Raw genomic sequence first — 14,897 nt, forward strand, 5'->3', positions numbered from 1 at the left:
GGATAAGGGGAGATGCGAGTAGACACTCTGCGCGAGATTGTCTGTTTGGATTCACCCTGTTTGTGCTGCGTTCCTGTCGTCCCTGTGTTCCTGTCATGCTCTGGCCCTGGATGTCTCCTGCCCGCTCTACCCTACGCCCGTCTGGTCTGCCTGTCGTCCTGTGGTCCCTTCATGTCCTCGGTTCCTGTGTTCCTGCTCACCTGCTCACCTCCGGATCACCCTCTGTTTGTACTTGTCCCATTTCAACAATAAATCCTGTAAATATTCCCCGAGTCTGCATCCTTTGGTCCGCTACACTCACCCGTTACAACATAAAACTTATGGGAGATCATCTTTATATAACATGTTCCATATGCATCATGCCATAGACATCTTTGTTTCTGTGGAAAGGTTGTAAAAGCAGAGCCATCAAACCTTCATGTTCCATGTTGAAGTCCTCTTGATTCAGAGACTCTGTCCATCTGCTGCTCATTATTCTGTTTGGAGAAACTGTCTCCCATTGAGGAGCATGATATTTTCACACTTTACTGGACATTAACTGGACATGGAGTGCTCAGAGGTGATGTGGGACAGGACACTTCACCAGCCATGACATGTGTGTAGTTTGTGTCACAGGTGGAGGCTTTAACGGGCTGATGGTATTGTTAAGTGACATCTGGAAAAGCAGAGTGATGCATTATTAAAGCCGGAGCATGAATGTACGCGGAGGGTGAGTCAGCAACTCATGCGAGAGCCCAATTACATTTGTACAAGTTTGAGGAAAATCACAAAAATCAAGCGGTAAACAATGATGTATAGACATGTACAGACAATTAAGTGGTATTGAAAATTAGAGTTCAGTGAGCTCTAATTCTGCGTGAAGATCCCAAGAAAAAAAAAAAGAAGATGGCTCAGTAGTGCCACCTCAAAAATCAATTTACATTGCCCAAAAGGGAGCTCAACCCAGAAAAATGTCACCGTAGACTAATGAAACTTTCAACAAAATGTCAACTTTTGGAAAAAAAAAAAAAAAAAAAAGGTCTATGTTCCTCAAATGTTGCACATTTCTGAGCTGGACGTAATGACATGCAAATTAGGGCTGTATCTTGTAAAATGGCACGACCCCCTTGAAATCTTATTTTAAAAACTTCATTCATTTACAGAGAGGCTCTTCATAATGTGGAACAATGTTACAAAGTCACATTTTTATCTAACTTTATCGTTTGAGGGTAAAAATGGAAGAAAAACAAAAACATTATTATTATTCTTTTCCGCCAAGTAAATTGCTTCTGAGAGAAAGAAAAAATGCTCAAAAACTCTTGAAAATCAGCACAAAATCAGAGTCAAATTTAATTTACCTAATGTCTCCAAGAATCTACTTTGCAAGATGGCACCCTTTGGAAAATTAAAATATTTTATGAAAGAGGAGTGGGTGATCCTGAGAAACAAAAAGTATATTATGTTCCCGCCCTAAACCAAACATGAGATGTCAAAAATCTAGACCTCCTACTTTCCTTTTTACATCATCAGGGCATATCTGGGGACAAAAAATGTTCAGAGAATTTACATAAGTCTCAGAGTGTGGTCACAACGAGCGCTTAATGAAGCAGCCATTTTGAAAGCAGAAAAATCCTTGTAACTTTTGCAAACATTATAAGATTTAAACAGATCCAATGTAATGTTTGTGTATTTTGATGACCTGGACAAAATGATGTGTGAAATAAATATATATCTTTAAACGTTGCTCTCAAGTCACTGCGAGACAGAAAAAAACATAGACTAATGAAATATTTGTGGTAGACTAATGAACTTTGGTACACACATTCTTCATGTGACCCTGAGTAAAAAAGTCTACAGGGACCACAGCGCTGACATGAAGGTGACAATTTTCAATCAAAATATGCAAATGTCAAAACTCTACACCTTATACTTCAACAAACTTGTCCTAAGGTTTTTATCCGATCGACTCCAGAGGCAGCAACATCAGGGCTAAGTTGTTAAAACAAGCTCTTAATGTACTGAGAGCATAAAAATCCTGGTAACTTTTGAAAACATCATATGATTTATACAGACCCAAAGTAGTGTTTGTGTATTTTGATGATCGGGACATAATGATGTGTGAATTAAATGTATATCTTTGAAAATGGCTCCCTGCAAAGTTAAAATGAGACTAAAACATTTATTTCCAATCAGTGATGTGATTCAGCCCTCCTATCTATATCTATATATATCCTCGCAGTTTCAATGAATATTTTAATTGCCGTGTTCTTACATATACAAACTGCTAAATGCTTCTTGCACTTTGGTCACTTTTCCGATTCACATATTGCAAATTTTACAAAAGTTTATACATTTTTCACGTTCTGGCAAGTGTCAATTTATTCTCGTAAAAGAGATAAAACATACACACAAACCTTATGTCAAACTGGAAGATGAGTTGTTGAAATGTTCCCGTTACATTCTCCCACAAGGCCTCATAGAAGCTGCAGATGACAGTTTGGGACCATAATCTGAATTGATGGCAGCTTGTCATGATCCTTGGAGGAAAACTGGACTAACCCTGATTCATCCGTGTTTTAAAGAGGCCATGGAGCAGATGACACCTGGACGTGTTTGGACCAGGATGGGGGAACATGGAGAGAGTAGGAAGCGTCTGGGGAGGGTCCTTTTTCCTGATTTACGGTCAGGCTACACTGTCTCCTGCTCGCTATATACAGTACCTCTGGAGCTGTGAGTGCCATGAGTGAGTCTGCTTCGAGTTATTTTCCAAAAGAACGGAAACAATCGAACGTCTGTCGATCCATTTACAACTAAAGATGTTTGGTGACTTGAAGTGGTAAAAGTGCAGGTAGTGCTCACAGTCATGTCTGTGTACACTTTGAACAAGCTATTTTATCATTTATGAAACTGTAGTAATGTAAAGGCATAACAATATCCCTGGTCTGGTTTGCCTGGGAACAGAAATACACACCAGTATCCATAGTAATAACCAGCACTCAATTTTGTTACTTAAGTAAAATGAAAAAATGTACTTAAGTAAAATTACTAAAGTATCTGCTTCAAATGTTGTGATTTTGATAAAGATTTGTGCTGAATTTTGTTCAACAGAAACAATAACACAATTTAATTAATAGTTTTTTCTAGCTGTTTTCATTTGTGTGTTTTAGTTTGCTCAGACTATGAATGTGTTAAAAATAAACCCACCGGGCTTTCAGCAGGTCTCAAACAATAATAAAAATACTTCAAACAGTAAAGTAAGCAAAGTACAGATGTCTAAAAATGTATTGAAAAACAGTACAGTACTTTATTACTTTTACTTTGTTTAGTTCCACCACTGGTACCTAATGTAAAACAACATATTATATCTTATCAAAATATATATATATCAAAATTTTGCATATACCAGAAAGCTCAAATCTATGAATGGAACCTGATGACCTGATTTTAGCATAACTCTTTCAGCATAGATATGTGATTGTGCAAGTGCAGTGTTCTTGAACTTTATCAGAATAAAAAGTGTAATAATTTTTCTTAGTGAACTGCAGCTATTTGTCTGAAGAAGCATGCCAAACGTGCTGTTTATTTCTCAAGACATATTACTCTGATGGTTTAAGTACAAAATATCCCCTTAATCCGAATCATATTTAGTGTCCGATGAACCTCCGGGTCAACATTCCTGGATGAAACCTGCTACTTTCCCATTCCCTAGAATCACATCTGTCAGTTACACAGCTGTAAATGTAATGGGTGTGTTTGATCCACTAGATGAACAATTAACCTATAGACACATGTACACACGCACAAACAGGCCTAAATGTGACCCCTTACTTTTTTATTTATTTATCTTTATTTATACAGGGAGAGCCCAATGAGAGCACCCAAGAATCTCTTTTTCATGGGCGCCCTGTTCAAATACAGAAAGATACAAACAAAAGCAAACAAAACGTCACCAGATTATTAAAGTGCATGTGTGGCACCATTTTAACCAGTGTCCTTGAAAAGTATTCCATTTTTGGGAAGCAAAATAACCAAATATATATATATTTTTTTTTTCCGATTTCAGTTCTAGTGCGACCAGTTTTTAGACATAGACAATCATGAGATCTTGTATTAAAGGTTCCCGCATAGAAGTTCAACAAGCAATTGAGATATTCAGTCTATCAAACAGTCCCTTATAAATAAATGTCATACAGTGTTGTTTTCTTCTGATAGATAGCGAAGGCCAACCTGCTTTTTCATAGAGTGCACGGTGATGGGTTTTAAATTCATCAACTGTTATGAAGCAAAGGGCTGAGTGAAAGAGTGAATCTAAAGGTTTCAAAGTCTGAAGTCTGCATTTATATGATATCTCCATAATTTGGCACAGAAAGAAAGGTTGCTTGAACAAATGATTTTTTGATCATTTTGATTTTAAACTGTTACATAATTCTGAGATAAGTTTTTGTTAAGCCAAAATCCAAGATATGGCTAAGATATGACTCTTTCCATGAATGCACCATTTTGCAGCTTGAATGTCACTTAAATGTTTTTTTGTTTTTTTTTTTGTAAGAAAGGAACAACATATGTATTATTATTATTATTATTATTATTATTATTATTATCATCATCATCATCATCATCATCATCATCATCATCATCATCATCATCATCATCATCATCATCATCATCATCATCATTATTTATGTATTTATTTTATTTTTTAAAATTTGCATTCAGTTTAAGATTTTTGACGCATTTCTTTTGACGATTTCTTGCTACAGTTTTAAAACCACCTGAGCAGCAGAGAGAGTGCTTGCACACAAATCTAATGTAATTTAAGTAAAAATTTAAATTAAAAACAAGATGATGCGTGTGTGTGAGTGTGTATGTGTGTGTACAGGGCTTTTCTGTGACTGGGGCTTTCACAAGAGGAGGCAGGATATCCTTTGGCTTAGAAGTGTTTCCACAACAAAGCAGTCCCTACTGTAGATGAAATCTGGTTAGTTACCAATTACTCACATGTTTGGTTCTGCTGGATGGTGGAACTAGCTCAGCGGTTTGTGAAACGAGTTAGCGTCTCACACTGCTTCCTGTGGCGCTGCGGAGGTGACAGAGCAGCGGTGATGTGGTGGAGTGCATTCAGTGGGCGTTCATCATAAACCTGTTTATAAACCCGAGCGGCGAAGGGAGTGTCACTGTGAAGTGGTCTCGCCCTTCAGTCGCACCAAGCGGAATGAAAAAAAGGGTATTTCTCAAGAGGAAAACCACGGGAGCTATAAGATAATTACATGAACACCCACTCCCCAACAGATCCCCTGCATATCGAGGACTTTTATGAATGAGCGGCTGAGCGTTCCCAGACTTCACTTAAGCCACTGTACCTGTGCGTCTTTAGCAACCATCCAGACTAAATACATATAGAACAGAGACTTGACCTGGGATGAAAACCAGAGCAGGTATCTGTATTCATTTATCTTCCTCATCGGATGCACACAGGAGGAGAGGAGGTCTGTATAAACAACAGGAGAGCATAGGCTAGAGGCTGTGTGAGGTATGTGTGGGCGATAATATAGAAACTGGGCAATGGGCCAAAATGAAACTGAATTTAAAGGAGGCTGATATATAACTTATTTGCATTCGTCGTACAGGAGCGTATCAAGAACACCAGTGAACAGTTATTTTCCTGCCTTTATATATGTAGAGTTTGGGACAGTACAATGTTTTAAGTGAGTTGTCTTTCTGCCGCAATTGATCTGCAGCATAATTAACAGTTTCGTTTACTTTTTGTTGTAATAAAAGCAAGAATTTTAACTTTACACGTTACACAAACAGAAGTAAAATTGAACTGCGGCTGATGTCTATAGGTCTGAACTAACTGTGGGGAGACAGGAACTGGCTAGTGATGTCCCAAACAACTGCAACTCAGAACTATTTTTATTATTTAAAGTTAATACTGATATTTGACTTGACTTTGTTGTTCGACTTCTGGGAGAAATTGCGGTTTGTGCTCAAATAGTTTGCAGATTGATTTGCGGACGAAGTTGTTTTGTTGACAATTGAAAAAAACCTAACAGCCAAGAATTAGTTTTTTTTTTTACAGTTGTAAGATTTCCAGTGATTATTTCTTCTAATTACTCTTTTTTTTTTTGGCATTACATGGACAGGTCTCAGATCATTGTGTGGCTTGTCAGTCTGTGTAAATTTATTGTAAAGTTATTTTGCTTCAAGGCTCATAGGGTTTTTTATCAACAGCAGTAAAAATGGCTGACAGTTTCTCTCTGATAAAGTGTTATTCTTGGCCTCTGCACTCCTCTAAATAGTAATACTTCATTGGGTTCTGAATTAAGATGTGTGAAGGTTACAATAACATCAACAACAACTGGGCTCTCTTCAGGGAAATGGCAGACACAAGATGCAGATCAAAGTTTTACAATTGCAGCAGAAACAATCTTTTTGATGTCATTTGGTCTAAAACAATAACAAATCAATAACAATTTTGAATAGATACCAGCCTGGACACAGACTTCTTCCAGGAGAATCTAAAGACCCGCCAGGAGAGATCCAGGAGAGATTCATAACAACAAGCTTTCTCCCAAGTGACTGAGCTCCTCACATATCTGTGTGGGAGCACCCAACCACTGTATGAATAGAGCCAGAGTATCCTCCAGAGTATCCGCCTGCCTGTGATTGAAGGGGGAGCTTTTTCTACTATTTTATTATTACCATTACAGTATGTTTGTAATCCCAAATGCTGAAAATAATTGTGCTTTTCAATTCATAATTCTAAATGTAAATTGAGATATTTATAAAACAATAAAACTGAGAAATTAGCTCTCTGCGTGTGGTGTCCGGAGAGAAAGAATTATATTCACAATTCTCAAACACAAACATTACAGCTACAATGTCTGTTTCATTTCAGATGTGATTTATTTGCCTGGCCTGAGCATGTATGATGTGCAGGCCTGTCTGCCCCGGACCTCAGGGCTTATGGACCCTCCTCCTGTTTCACGACCTGTTTGTTTATGACAAAAGTAAAGGAGAAAACAGCTCTGAGGACACAGTGTGAAGCAGGATCAACAGAAAATAAGATTAGTGTATTATTGTGGGATTAGTCAAGACCAGGTCCAGTGAGTGCACACTCCTAATGAACAATACAGAGCTGATATTATGCTGAACTGGCACTCTGGAGCATTTCCTAATCAAAAACACCAAGTTGTGTTTAATTTCATTTCCCAGTGCAACATCAGCACATTGTAAGCTGTGCAGTTCACACACCTTCACCACACTTGTTCTTATCACCCCAGTGCCCAGTTGCCTTGACTATAAAATTTAGCATTTTTGACAGTAGCAGAAACTGGAGGTAACTGAGATTTTATTCTTACAGACAGGGCCGTCCAGTGGCTGAGTGGTTAGCATTCTCATCTCTCAGCAAAAGCTCTGAGTTGGATTCCCAGGTTTTTGCATGCTCTCCCTTTATTTGTATGGGTTTTTCTACTGTCAAGGTAGGGTTGGACCACAGTGACAGCAGCTCAATATTAATCTACTGTCTGATAATTGTGCTGTGCAACTTGCGTGACAAATAAACTTAACTGGCCTTTTGGCCAAAGAAGTAAAGAAGCATAGGGTCTTTAATATTAAATAAAGTTTAGCTAAACATATATGCATTTACTACAATTTTGAAAACGACATATTGCTCTGCCTTTGTCACAGCACTAACATATTTTTCAACCCTTAACCTCAGAGAGCAGGGAATGGCGTCTTCTCACATCAGAGCCATCTCACCACCATCTCCGTGCAGTCATGCCATCGATGTGCTAATCCACAAAAACCAGGAGACAAACACACGAGAAGTCTGTCAAGATTTGAGCCAAAAACAGGAAGATGAAACTCAGACATCTTCTGATCGTGCTCAGGATTGTGGGTAAGATGAGATGGTTTTCATACTTACAACAGTGCTGGCTTTGATGTGACATTCTCTTGACTCAAATACTTTCCTGTGAATTTGGTTTGGAATACTTTCAAACTAGACTCTAGTGTAGGAGGAGCAGAACAGTGGACCTGGATGTTCCCTGCACAGAGGACATATTTAATAGAGTTTTATAGCTGCTTTGAGAGATAGTATTGATTTACCTCCTGTTTTGTTGTGATTGTTCAGATGCTCATGTCCATGTGAATTATTTCTGTTAGCGACCTTGTGACCGAAACCCGTCAACAAAATTCTTCGTGAAGCAGGGTGGCCAGGCTCCAAATCCACCCAACAGCATAAAAAAACAGCCCAAATTTTGTGAAACATCAATGAAATGAGATCAACATCTGTTTGCTGCTGGTGACAATAGCGCACAACTTAGCTTTAACTGCTACTGAGTACTACTATCATTTGAAACTGATTTAGCATCTTTTTATAAGTATATATGCCCACTAGTACATACTGAGACCAACCTTTTTTTTTTTTTTTTACATTAATTTGATCAAACTTTGGAACGCTGAACTTACTGAAACTACGATACTTGATCAAAGTCTGTGAAAAAATGTACGAGAACTATTATCAATCTGTTGAAATAAATGGGGCAGAGCTGAAAATTTTTTTTATCTATTACAATTTTTTGTATTATTTGGTATTTCATTTCCATTTATTTAACTCTGTGTAATTATATTGTAATTTTGAACTACGGTGTTATTCCCCTTGTGGATCATTCAAGTTTATGTAAGTCTAAGTTGTCTTTTTCGTTTATTCACTTAGTAAAATAGTTCTACTTTTTTACTGACTGTATAAACAAAATTAATTTGAGTTAAATGAGTTTATTGAAAACGTTACCAAATCAAGTGAGAGCAGAGATGAACAAACCAGATTGTTTTGAGAATTTAGCTTCAAAATTTCATAAAAGAAAATAATTGTTCTTAGTTCCCTTTTTATTGTTGAATTTGCAGATAACAGCACAGACAACACGAGGAAAAATGAACAAGACACAAAATGCTGGTGCATGAACGGCATAACATTACACAAAATATCCACTGGACAGTCATCAGGTACAATATAATAATATCCTACACAAGTTACTACAGACGTGTTTAAATTAAGAACTGTACAGAGACATGGAGACAGGGTCCAGGGTCATGTGACTCGCTGAGGGGAGTGTGCAGTTTGTAGTTCATTTAGTTTTGGTCCAGTGAACTAAAGTGATTGAGATACCAAGTGTTTTCATTGTCTTAAGTTACTATTTGTGATATTTACAATGATTGACTGAAATAGTTTTGTCCCTGAAACAAGCCTCTGAATTTTCATAAAATAAATACAGAGAATGTTAGAATGACTTATTTCACTGGCAAATTTCAAGGAATTTGCATTAATTGTCCATAATTGTTTTAAGATGTTTATGTTATGTTTTAGATAAACTTGCATTATTACGTGGTGGTTTGCTTGACTTGCACGGGCAATTTCATTTTAAAACATTTATTATGTGGTGAATTCTTAAAACAAAACAATTGCCTCAAATTCAATACAAACGTGCAAGTGTTACTGGCAAAGCAGCGCTCTCTGGATTTACGTTTGGATTGGAAAGTGGATTTTTCTAACCAAAATCGTGCTACAGACGACGCCAGAGGACTATCTTCCTGCACCTGATCTCATATGGGATGAAGTTTTGAGTAAGCAAAAACATTTTGAGGGGCAGAACATGTATTTTGATAGATTAAATATAGTTATGAAAGTGTTAAAAGGCCAAAAAATACAATAACAGCAGAACTTAAAGGTCAACATTTCTGGTGGAGGGTTGACCACCCAATGGAGATCTTTTTGCTTTGCCTGAAATGCTCCCCAGTAAGGCAAACAACGAAGTTAAATCTGTCAACTGGACAAATCTTGTAAAAGTGAAGACGTTTCGCTGCTCATCCAAGCCAAATCTTCAGTTCTGGTCCAGACCAGAACTGAAGAAGTGGCTTGGATGAGGATCAGACCTGGACGACTGAGGGTCTACACAGACATCCCCAGTAAGGCATTAAACCTATTCATCCCCATGAAGATACCACCAGGCAAACTCACAGTTTGTACAGTGTGGTATATTGTAGACAAAGCAACAACATTTCCATGGAAACAAGCAGAAGCAGGTGGCATATTCTCCACCGGAAAGTTACATAGTGCACCTAAAGGCAAATATAGGTGACTAAAAAAAAAATCACAAACAGTAAGTTTTTTCCAAAGCTTGACTGGGTTAAATGTTACCTGTAATTTTATACCATCACAACATGTCAAGTACTCAAAGGACAATCCCAAATGTTAATGCCTAATCTCTAAAGCCTATACATGTCCTGCCATTACCTTACACAGTTACACTTTGACAGTCAGGCAACATTGTTTTCCAATAGAAAAGATATCGTAAATAAAATCTAAGTTGTCAGTAGAGGCCATTGGAAGAGTAAAGTGGACATTATCTCCCTGAAGTAAAAATACAGGGCTTTTCCAATGACTTTGACTATAAACTGTCAGAGCTTATACATAAAGACTGGTGACTTCATATTTGGTAAGATTACCCATTAAGTATATATGACACAACTTCTATATAAAATGTTTGGCAGTTTAGTTTAGTCTTATTAAGTTAAAAGTACACTATGTAACTTTTCTGGTGGTGCACTATGTCACTTTTCTGTCAGCTGCTTGTGCATATGTCTTCCTTTGTGTAGAATTTTCCAGAGTGCGATACTCTGGAACACTGAATGTAACTGTCTCCATGGAGACACGCAGGTGACACCATGAGGTCAAGATACAGGTTAGATCAGTGGAGAGGTGACCCCTGTCACTGTAAGAACGCCTGTACGTTCAATTCCTTATTCTCAAACATTTCAGCCATTCAAGCATCAACATCTCCAAGGAGAAAAGCAGGTGGCGAATCCACCTCCAGAAAAGTTACGCACTGCACATTTAAATAAACATATTCAATAATACAAAATATACATTTTAAAATATTAAAAAAACAGAATTGTCCAAAATATCAATATTATTTTTGGAGATTATAAAGAATGGAAGTCTATTTTAAAGCTACAATTGTTTTGTTTTCTCTCTCATATCGATTCATAATAATTCTGGTTCTGATTTCTTTTATTCATTCTAATGCTTACGTGTATTGACTGTCTTACATTTACATATTTCTAAGCTGAATAACAGAACAGAGAGATATGAGCTCAACAATGTGGTTTGCCAGCTAAATATTTTTCTATCAAAATTAGCCTCTGGTTCGATCCACTCTTGGCCACGTGCAGTTCAAACCACTCAAACATTTGGCTTAACTTCACTCAAGCAATTTTACAACTTCATAATGTCCCCTCATAGGATTCTGATTAAACTACAAGAAAAGTGACAGTTGGAGATACTTATTCTGACCTCTTTGTGAGCTGTGGCCCAAATCGGTGCATGCCAAAGGAATGTGTTTATGTGTACAAGCCTTTTTAACCCCTCCTGGACCCCGTACTGGCATGCACAAAAGCAACCTATAACATAACACAATAGAAGACAGACATCAAACACAGAATTCTCAATATTTACAAAGTCTATGGCTCCATACATACTTGAATAAACATTACAGTAATCAAAAACAGTTGAGAGATATAGTACTGTGCAAAAGGTTTAGGTTGGGCTGAACTTATATGGGGGCAAACTGGTTCAGTTCTGTTGTTGTTATTTTCAGAATTTTAAATACCGTAGAAAAAGCATTTACCAATCAACAAGAGACTTTAAATCAAAGTCTTGGCACTATCCATGGGGTTCAACAACATGACCTTTTTGAGGATTTTTCCCCTTAAAAGAATATATTGTTTTAAATGGTTAGTTGCTATGACGTCGGTCCTAATTTTTTTTTATAATTATGTAACTTTTCTGGTCCATCTCCTGCTTGCCTCTTTGGAGATGTCATTGTTTTGCCTGAAATGTTACACAGAACGGCATTAAACATATCAGCAGCTCACAATAAGAATACATGTTTTCGAAGTTTTTTTTTTTTTTTTTTTTGCCATAAAAGCATGTGTAATTAAATAAATGCAAGATTCTATACTGTGGAACTTTCCAAGCAAAAGCATTAACATCTCCATGGAGACAAGTTAGGAAGCACAGGCCACACCAGGAAAAAATAAAAAAATATAGGAAAATTAATGTCCATCCAAATTCAAACTTAAATTTAAATATTTATTTTTTAAAAACACATTTTAGTTTCCAAAAACCTGCCTACAGGACTTGTGCACAGTTAAGTATATTATTGTACTCTCCCACCTCCAGCGCTCTTCATTTCCTCATCGTCTGGGCCCATTTGTAACGTGATAAGATACAGTAGAAGAAGTTTTTTTTACAGTGACCACCCAGAGCACTGATCCATGGATTTAAAATTTGCCATGTCCAACTTTGTCCAGTATTATCTCTATCAGGATGTATTAAGATAAGCGAAGGCAACCAAGTTCTACTTACATGTACAGCTGGCAGTGGGTATTGCAAGATAAATAGGAAAAATGACTTGCAGGCAAAATACAGTGTGCATTGGGACAGACTTGCAGTTATGTGTAATGGTCTGTTTATACATTTTGTTACTTTGGGTTGTTTCTTCCAATGGTAATATTAAACATTTAGGCTATTTGCAATGAATGGCAAAGGCAAAAATATCTCTGCAACTTAAGTCCTAATATTAATGACGAAGAGGGAAGGAGGCATATTTAACAATCATAAGAGCACACAGAACTATAATGGATACAAATATTTCATGTGACCAGTGCTTGGAAAGATTCAGGATATAGAGGAATTATTCTGGACCACTGCAAACCATTTTAAATTATTATAAATCTAGTATTTGTATGTGGTCTTTTGATAGATATTGGTGTGATGCTTTGGTGTAGGTCCTTGAGTATCAATGAATCCATTATAAAAATATTGGATGGATTTAGATTTTGGACCATGACAATACAAAGCAGTGTGCACTTTTATATGGCTTAAGATACAATTTCACAAACATTGGCCTAAATTGTAAAGCAACTTTGAATATTGTTTCTGGCGGTAACATCTGATTGTAAACTAAGCCATCTGGGACAGAATAGGCTATAAACACGATTAGATGACAAATAAGTTGTATTTTTGGGATACAAGACAAGTTACTTTGTTTAACAGTTGATATTTTTGCACAACTAAGAACAAGAGCTTGGACTGAACAAACAAATCAAAAGCACTTCATAACTTCTTTGGTCAAAATGTCTATAATAGAACAGGACGTATAAAAAGCCACGAGAAGGCACAAATATGTTTTACTATGACTCTAGTATTGTATGTTTCTATTCCCCCAACTAAAAAAAAACTAACCAAAATGTGATTTGTCCACCGAGAGAAATCTGGTTCAAAACTTGGTGCTGTTGCTGAATCCATCAGAGAGGATGATGTTTTTGTAGAAGTTGTCAGAGCGAGTAGAGCAGTAACCTTTGACCTTATCAATCATCTGACTGACAGGAAGTATGGAGGAGGGAGAGGAAGTGGGCTCCACCTCTGAGGAGGACACCGAGGAGGAGACGCACTTTGGGCCACTCGGGGTCGAAAAGCATTTATCTGTGGACAACAGCAAAACAACAGGTTAAAGATTAGTCACAACATGTCAGCTATCAAAACAGCTCTGTTTGTGTTAGGGCACATGGGGAAAATCTAACGGATCATGGTTGATCCATTTGTGTTTCTAAATCCACAAATGACCAGGCTGTGAAAAGTTTTGACTTAAAACAAACATATAAACCAATTATTAAACACAACATAATTATAACAGTTCTACAAATAAATATAAGTGATGATGTTTCATTCTTTTTTTAAAATGTCAATACACTTCTTTATAAAATAGTTAAATTCAGGCTGTCCAACACAAAATCTCAGGTACAGTTCCACCACTACTCTCTCCTTTTTCTCTCATATCTTATGTAAATATGTATACTGTAGGTGCACTGTAGTCTTAGTGTCACATAGTTAAAGATTTACTCTATAACTTTTCTGTTGGAGGTTCTGCTGCCCATTTTTCTCCATAGAAATGTTATTTTTGGTCTAGAATGTTCCATGGTATGGAATAAAATCATTTTTCTATCTCCATAGAGACAAGTGGTGACAACATCTGGGCAAGTTACAGTTCAGATCTGAGGAAAGGCAACTCCACTCATTGTAGTAAGAATGCATGTTTTGCATGATTTTCTAGCAACAAAACAGCTCTAATGCACATTCCAAACAATGCAATAACATTTTGATGGAGACCTTTAATGCACTATTAATGAATGTGCAATTGTCAGACGAGAAAACACAGCTAGATAGTCTTGAAGTTGCTCAATATGGACATTTGAGTTCCATTTAGTTTAAGTGTAACAGACTTTCCATAATGTCCCCATTCCTCCAAACACAAGTTCCAAATTTGCTAATTATTTTCTAATACTAATTCTTATTGATTGCATATTTGTATGTCAGTTCTGCACCATTTACTTAACATTAATATCCCCTAAAAATAAACTATTATACAGCCATCTACACGTCCATGTCTAATTCATGACTCAGCTGTTTGAATGAGAAGTGAGATGTATATGTTGCAGCCACTGGGTTCACAGTATAACTCTTTATTACACAGCATAAAGGTGCCATTTTTAATTAATTGCTAGAGTTTTTACAGGAAGGGAAAAAGCAGAGTAGAGTTTCAGTGGACTAAGTGGGCTCTTTAGGACAGTATAGAGCAAAGGAATGCAAGCTTTGGCCAATATTAATACAGTGAGTGTATATATGTGTATATATACATATATAGGCAGAGCTGATTAAAACCAAACAGACACCAGGCAGCCTCCGTAAAGCCAGTAGATTCTTGCTATTTTTTCAAGGAGATGGAGTGGTTCCTATGGCACATGCATATGTCATAACAAGAGTTAAGCTTCTCGGCTTTATAGGACCACAGCGTGAA

General features: G+C 37.0%; 1 protein-coding gene across 7 annotated transcripts in view; it reads right to left on the minus strand.

The window, feature by feature from the left end:
* Positions 1–8,863: 8,863 nt before the first annotated feature.
* Positions 8,864–14,897, minus strand: part of adgrg6 (adhesion G protein-coupled receptor G6) — a 79,848-nt gene continuing 73,814 nt past the window's right edge. For 6 of the 7 annotated variants that reach the window (XM_055232261.1, XM_055232265.1, XM_055232264.1 and 3 more), the window contains one exon: positions 8,864–13,525. In XM_055232261.1, coding sequence (XP_055088236.1) covers positions 13,320–13,525 — 206 coding nt within the window. In that variant the 3' untranslated portion in view covers positions 8,864–13,319. The remainder of the gene's footprint in view (positions 13,526–14,897) is intronic. The other variant, XM_055232260.1, reaches the window with a different exon arrangement.

This window comes from Periophthalmus magnuspinnatus, chromosome 24, assembly GCF_009829125.3.
Source record: "Periophthalmus magnuspinnatus isolate fPerMag1 chromosome 24, fPerMag1.2.pri, whole genome shotgun sequence".
Taxonomy (NCBI): Eukaryota; Metazoa; Chordata; class Actinopteri; order Gobiiformes; family Gobiidae; genus Periophthalmus; species Periophthalmus magnuspinnatus.